This window comes from Podarcis muralis, chromosome 17 (assembly GCF_964188315.1).
Source record: "Podarcis muralis chromosome 17, rPodMur119.hap1.1, whole genome shotgun sequence".
NCBI lineage: Eukaryota > Metazoa > Chordata > Lepidosauria > Squamata > Lacertidae > Podarcis > Podarcis muralis.
In genome coordinates this window covers 3,629,288-3,636,613 of record NC_135671.1, presented here as the reverse complement: position 1 = coordinate 3,636,613, position 7,326 = coordinate 3,629,288, and the positions used below count along the sequence as shown (strand labels likewise).

The following is a 7,326-nucleotide window of genomic DNA, read 5'->3' as shown; positions in this document are numbered from 1 at the left end:
ATACATCAAACCGGGGTTCTTAGTTAACACCCAGAAATCCAACACTGCCTGATTCACTCCAAACCGGTGCCAAAGTTTTGCAGTCCTTTTGTAGGGTTTTGAGGTGTGTGTTTGTGTGTGTGTGTAGAAGAGAGGGAGGGGCCGGAGCATCTGCTAAGGAAGGTGGAAGCCTTTCCACCGACCAGAGGAGGAGCTGCTGACACCTTGGAAGGAGGAGGCGTGAATCCCTTTTACTTAAGAGGAATGAAAACGGCGCATGGAGCCAATTAGAAACGAAACGGAAAAGCCAACCTTGCTCTTGCTTCGCGCAGTCTCCAGAAGACAGGGCCATGGAGCTGGCGGCGGGCCAGGCAGAGTCAAAGGGTCTGGGCAAAAGCGGAGGGTCTGCAAGGAAACCGAAGCATCCCAACAGCCTCTACCGCAAGGTAAGGAAACAGAGATGTTTCATCGATTGCATTCGCAGCATCTAACAGAGCAAAGTCCCGTTTTGCCCTGAAACGTGCGCCAAAGAGGTAGCATTCAACCAGGGCTACACCTGAGCCCCGGACTGACTGCAGGTGAACTTCTAGGACTTTTCACTCAGGGACATGGGATGGCACCTGTGCTATGTTACGTTTCTCCTCCAAGATGATGCACCTAGTTCTCCTCCCCATTTTTTTTTTTAATCTTGACAGATTTAATTTTATTATTATTATTATTAAAGATTTTCTTGTTTGACAGAAGTAGTGTAATTTCTCTCGTATTTTTTCCATGTAACATTTTTGCAAATCTGCTTCATTTGTTGAGACATTAGGGGGAGGGGGGGGAGGGGGTGGAGGGGGGGGGAGATGGCTGGGGGTGGGGCCGGGTGGCGATGTTTCTATTATGCTTAATGTATGTAGGGTTTGGTGTCAGCGTTGCTTGTGCTGTTCACTTGTGTTCCTTTGGTGGTGAGAGAGGTTGGGGTTGGCCTCCGGTGTGGTTATTCATTTGTGTTTGGCTGTGGTGGTCTTTGTTTCCATGTGTGAGTGAGTGGGGTGGGTGGGTGTTTTTGGATCAGGTTAGCCATATTGATTTGTATGCTGTTGGTGGATTATTGTCATTGTCTTGTTGGGCTGTGTATGTGATAAAGGGGAGCCAGACCGGGGTAAAGGCGTCTTCTTCTGTTTGACCCCGTGTCAGTTTCAGTTTATTGGTTAGTTTTTCTTGTAAGGCTGTTTCCCATACTATTTGGTACCATTGGTCCATGCTTACTCCTGACAGGTCTCTCCAGTGTCTGGTTATGGTGTTTCTGGCTGCTGAAAGTAGGTGGGTTATGAGTTCTTTGTGGTGTAAATGGGCATTGTTGTCTTGGAAGATGTTTAGTAGGGCCAATTCTGGGGTGATGTCTAATACTTGCTGAGTTATTTTACATATTTCTCGTGTGGCTGTTGTCCAGAATAGTTGGATTTTGGGGCACTCCCACCACATGTGGAGGTATGTGCCTGTGGACTCCTCCCCATTTTTATCCTTTGTGTGAGTGGGGGACTCGAGACCTTGTATCCCAGGTTTTAGACCAACGATCTAACCACTATACCACACTGCCTCTCTCTGTAGAGTCCTTTTTCCTCACCTGTGAGCCACCACGGCCATCTTGCACCAAGTGTGGATCTGGACACCGCGAGGAAAGCCAATGCCAAGCAATTTCTGCACATTTGCAGAAATTAATGATCGATATGAAAATAGCTTCTCTGTTGCTGCCATCCGTCTTGCAGACTCCCCTCCTCCTCCCCAAACCTTTTAACATTGCTACTGAGAAATGATTAGCTTTGTTGGTGTGCTTGGTGGATAATCTGGAGTGGTGAGGGACAGATGACAGATTATTTGGGGATACGGGGAAGGAAGGGTCTTATCCAAGCCATTCAACAGGTTTTCCAAGCAATATGGGAGGTGGGGGACAGATCCATTGAATTTCAGGGGATTTGTTTCTGAGTAAACAGGCTTGGAATTGTGTTCTGAAGACACACTGTACAATTAAGTCTATGTGCTGGTAATGGCATCAGTTCAGAGCATTTGCATGTGTGTGTTTTCCCCGGCTCCAAAATTCAAAATTATACAGTAAAGACAAGCAGCTGTGGCACAGAGTGGTTACAAATCCTCTTCAGTTTTGCAAGGCAGGCAAGGTGGATCAGGATCTCCTCTCTGGGTGGTTCAGCAATGTAGGTTGTTGGAAGGAAGAGGAAACTAGGTTGTTGAACTGTTGTGTGAAAGGACTGTGAACTCATTTTTATTATTTTATTTCCCCCCAATAATATTTATTAAGTTTCCTACAAAAACAGCACATGCTATAAAACCAATTTAAAAAAAAAGAAATAAAATGAATAATAACAAAAAATATAACCACAAACACATAAACAATAAAAAATAATTAATTAATTAAACTCCCAGCCTCATAAACATATTACTTGACTTCCTCTAATCTCTTCCATCTGAATTTCCTTGTAACTAAATGTAGCAGTTTTCCAATATCGTTATTCAAAAAACAATATTCCAATTATAATCAAATTTCTTAACTTTTCTTAACATTCTATATCTCATTTATTTAATTAAATTCTAATTTAAACCTAGGCCTATTTAGTACTTTCAAGTAACTTCTAGTCTGTACTATTACAATCTTTATTCAAACAGTCTTTAAATTTCTTCCAATCTTCTTGATATTCCTCTTCTTTCTGGTCGCAGATTCTCCCAGTGAGTTCAGCTAGCTCCATAAAGTCCATCATCTTCATCTGCCATTCTTCCACAGTTGGTAATTCTTGTGTTCTCCACTTTTGGGCTATTAAAATCCGAGCAGCAGTTGTGTCATACAGAAATACCTTTACATCTTTCTTGGGCTGTGAACTCGTTTTTAATACAAAAAATAAATTATTGGGCAGATCATATGCTCAGTGTACATTTACCCAGCAGGTCAACACAGCAGCTTTATATTACCATGGGTCTCCGGGCTCACCCCACCCCACCCTGTGAGCAGTGCTATTTTTCTAGATGGCAGGTTGAGAGGAGTTCCCTACCAGGACAGACTTTCCTCGTGTGCTCAAGACATCGATTCCATAAAGCATATTTTGCTGAACTGTGCAAAATATGAGCAAGCCAGGGCTGAACTGATATTACCCTTGCTGGTACCTTTTCCGGGAAAATCAGAGGCTCACTATGTCAGGTTCCTATTGGAAGACCGGACAAATGCTAGAACATTAGCAGTGGCCAAGTTTTTATCGGTGGTTGCAATAATGATCCCTATATTCTGAACGAAATGCTTGTTTAACCTGGAGGTAGGCTGTATGAAGCTCAACATCAAGAAAACGAAGATCATGGCCACTGGTCCCATCACCTCCTGGCAAATAGAAGGGGAAGAAATGGAGGCAGTGAGAGATTTTACTTTCTTGGGCTCCATGATCACTGCAGATGGTGACAGCAGCCACAAAATTAAAAGACGCCTGCTTCTTGGGAGAAAAGCAATGACAAACCTAGACAACATCTTAAAAAGCAGAGGCATCACCTTGCCGACAAAGGTCCGTATAGTTAAAGCTATGGTTTTCCCAGTAGTGATGTATGGAAGTGAGAGCTGGACCATAAAGAGGGCTGATCGCCAAAGAATGGATGCTTTTGAATTATGGTGCTGGAGGAGACTCTTGAGAGTCCCATGGACTGCAAGAAGATCAAACCTGTCCATTCTGAAGGAAATCAGCCCTGAGTGCTCACTGGAAGGACAGATCGTGAAGCTGAGGCTCCAATACTTTGGCCACCTCATGAAAAGAGAAGACTCCCTGGAAAAGACCCTGATGTTGGGAAAGATGGAGGGCACAAGGAGAAGGGGACGACAGAGGACGAGATGGTTGGACAGTGTTCTCGAAGCTACAAACATGGGTCTGACCAAACTGCGGGAGGCAGTGGAAGATAGGAGTGCCTGGCGTGCTCTGGTCCATGGAGTCACAAAGAGTCGGACACAACTAAACGACTAAACAACAACAGGCTTTATGAATTGTGTATTGCTTTGTAACGATTTGTTGGGTCTCTGGACCGTAATGAAGGTTTATGATGATGATTTTTCTAGAAAAAGAGGTGCCAGGGCTCACCTTGTTCTCTTATAATGACAATGGCGCCCACTTGAGAGGTGCCAGAACTGAATTCTGGCAAGTTCAGCTGGAAAAAAAGCCCTGACTCTGAGGAGTAACTTCTCCTCACACTTTGGCCTAAGATAGAGGGAATTCTCCACAATTTAACTTTGGGGGAGGTGGGGGTTGAATCCTGACAAGACCGAAGTACTGTTTCTGAGGGACCAGGGGCGGGCAGGTGTGGGGGACATAGGTGTGGCTAGGCACAGGAGTTCATGGTCTCCGTTCTCAATTAAGGGATTGTCTCAAGTTGTTAATGCAACACATAGCGCAGGGCATGCCCTAGATTTGTTGCCTTTCAGTTCTCTGATAAGTTTCGTTTTTCTCCCCACTCGCTTCTGCCAGTCCATCAAGCTACTGATCGAAAAACGCCGCAGGGCCCGCATTAATGCAAGCCTGGAGCAGCTGCGGAAGCTCCTTCAGCATTTCCCTGATCAACAGGTAAGTGGAGAGTTCAGTCTTTTCAGAAACAACCTACCCATGTGGCCAAAACTTAACTCGGTTTCTTAGATTTGAGAGGCGCTGGTATTTGCAAGAGCAACACCCTCCCCTCTGCACAATCCAAAAGTTTAGCCGCAATCGTCTGTGGCAACAAAAGCATTTTAAATACAATTTGGGTGATCCCTTGCAAGAATTTCTGATCAATCTCCTGTACCGGTGGAGTACAGGGTAAGGTTTAAGGTGCTGCTTTTGACCTTTAAAGCTCTATGCGGCCTAGGACCCACGTACCTATGGGACCGCCTCTCCTGGCATGCCCCGCGGAGGACCTTAAGGTCCACAAATGACAACATTTTGGAGGTCCCAAGTCGCAAGGTGGTTAGGTTGGTCTCAACTAGGGCCAGGGCCTTTTCAGTACTGGCCCCAACTTGGTGGAACGCTCTGTCACAAGAGACCAGGGCCCTGCGAGACTTGACATCTTTCTGCAGGGCCTGCAAGACAGAGCTGTTCCTCCTGGCCTTTGGTTTGGACTCAGTCTGACCCCTATGTTTCCGTCCCCTTATGGTTTTGACTTTTAAAATGAGGCTGCATTTTAAATTGCATTTTAACCTGTATTTTAAATTGTTGTTTTTTTCTGTTTTTACTGAAATTTTATTGATGTTAGCTGCCCTGAGCCCGGCTCTGGCCGGGGTATAAATAAAATTTATTATTATTATTATATTATTACTACTACTGTTAGACAAACTAGTGTAAACTAGAAACATAGAAAGTTCACAGGCCATAACCTCCAGGAAAGGGCAGGGCTGTGTGGGTGCTTGAAAGGGTGTGGGCTACCTCTGAAATCTTCAGAAGACAAGAAGATAGCCAAGTAATAATCAGTTATGCAAGAGCCAAGCACTCAGCATAACTCCTTGCTTCCTCTCTAAATGTTGCAAATAATAAAGATTATGTAAAGTTGCAGAATTTGGACATATCTTTCCCCTGCTTTTTAAATGGAAAGCTGTGCTGCACAGCTGGGGCTTAACCGATCCATTTCTGTGCCAAGAACAGGGAACGAATGCAGCACAGTAAGTTCTGTGTGCAACGAATTCACTTTTGAACCCTTCCCAAAGCTCAAGGTAGATATGACTTTTTAAAAAGATGGTGTGTTTTGGGCTGTTGTGTTTTATCCTCCACAGAACGCCAGAGCCTTATCACGTTTGGAGAAGGCGGAGATTCTGGAAACGACAGTGCAGCAGCTGTGCAGGCTGAAGAAGCAAGGTTAGAAGTATTTTTCCTGAGCCCTTCTTTCCGCAAGGCCATGTAAAAGATGCTGAGCGCCAGCACTCAGGCCGCTGCTTATTGTCTGCCAGGGAAGCTCCTGTTCCTAACTTTCCTCTCCTCTCCTCTCCAGGTGCAGTTGCTGCTTCCATTCCGCAAGACAGTCAAGATTTTGTCTCTGGTTACTGCCACTGCGTCAATACCATCTGTAGCTTCCTTAACTCAGCTGGCTCCTCTTCGGCACAGGAGATGAAATCTCAGATCCTACAACATTTGGGAAGGATTTCAGGGCCTGGGTCTACCATTACATCAGCCCTCAAGGCCTGGCAACCAGGCAAGGCAGACTCTCTCGCCTCCCACCAACCTTCCTTTCTATGGGCATCTCCTCTAATGCCTCCTTTGGATTCAGACTCCCACACTCTCACGGTTGGGTCTTGGTTGCAGTATTCAGCTTCTACGCCATTGCCCCAGCTACAGAAACCTTGGATTCAGCCAGCCTTGCTTGCGACAACCACCGACGTGTGGAGACCGTGGTGAATGACGTTCCGGAAAAGTGACTTGTAATTTGTTGTGGACATTTGTTTTTTAATCTATACAGACAAACCTCGGTTGTCGAATGTAATCCGTTCTGGAAGCCCTTTCAATTGGTTGCAGGAGCTTCCTGCACTGAAGCGGAAGCCACATTGGACATTTGGCTTCCGAAAAACATTTGAAAACCAGGGCATTTACTTCTGGATTTTAGGTGTTCGGGAGCAGAAACATTCCAAAACGGAGGTGTTCAGGATCCAAGGTTTGACTGTATATTGATTGTTTTATTGTCTGCTGTTCTAAAGTTTCTATTTTTAAATGAATGTTTTTATATTATTTTATGCAGACCACTTAAGTTTCAAAATTGAATGACACACACTTGCTCAATAAAGAGGTTTGGCCTCACTCAAGACATCCAACTGCGGTAGATCAAGTATGAAACAAAGCAGAATTGCCTTCCCAAAATGAGATGGCTTTCTGAACTGTGACACTGAAGGCTTCAGCAAAAGGTTTCAGCTCCAAATATGAACTCACCTTTGTCTCAGATGGACATTTTGCCATCTAATGAGCTTCTGAAATCTGTAGCTCAGTTACCTACAGCAGCTCAGGGCAAGTAAGATGAATACACAGAGGCAAGCCCTACTTCTCTGTAGAGTCATAAAAGTGCTACGGCAAACTATGGACATGCTGTGAACACTGGACCCTTGCTTGGAAGGATCCATTGGCAATGCTGTCTGAGGCTTGCTAAGTGCACTTATTAACACAGTAGACTATGTTTGGTTGCCTGCCTAATCTGCCAGAGCTAATTCCATGTTTCATTGGTATAATGCTGAATATGACAGTGGGACACTTGATGTATTTTAAGAGATCCATTTTAAAGCAATAGTTGTAAATAACTTAACCCTCCAGCATTTAGCAATGTCCAGGCAGAATATTACGTATTCCTCACAAGAGCTGCCAGTCTGAAGGAGAA

General features: G+C 44.7%; 1 protein-coding gene across 1 annotated transcript; it reads left to right on the top strand.

The window, feature by feature from the left end:
* The first annotated feature begins 251 nt into the window (after nucleotides 1-251).
* Nucleotides 252-7,189, top strand: LOC114587369 (transcription factor HES-2-like). Its single transcript, XM_028711482.2, has 4 exons — nucleotides 252-425; nucleotides 4,473-4,568; nucleotides 5,744-5,825; nucleotides 5,959-7,189. The coding sequence occupies exons 1-4, from the start codon at nucleotides 330-332 to the stop codon at nucleotides 6,360-6,362; spliced, it is 678 nt and encodes a 225-aa protein (XP_028567315.2). The 5' UTR covers nucleotides 252-329; the 3' UTR covers nucleotides 6,363-7,189.
* Nucleotides 7,190-7,326: the final 137 nt, after the last annotated feature.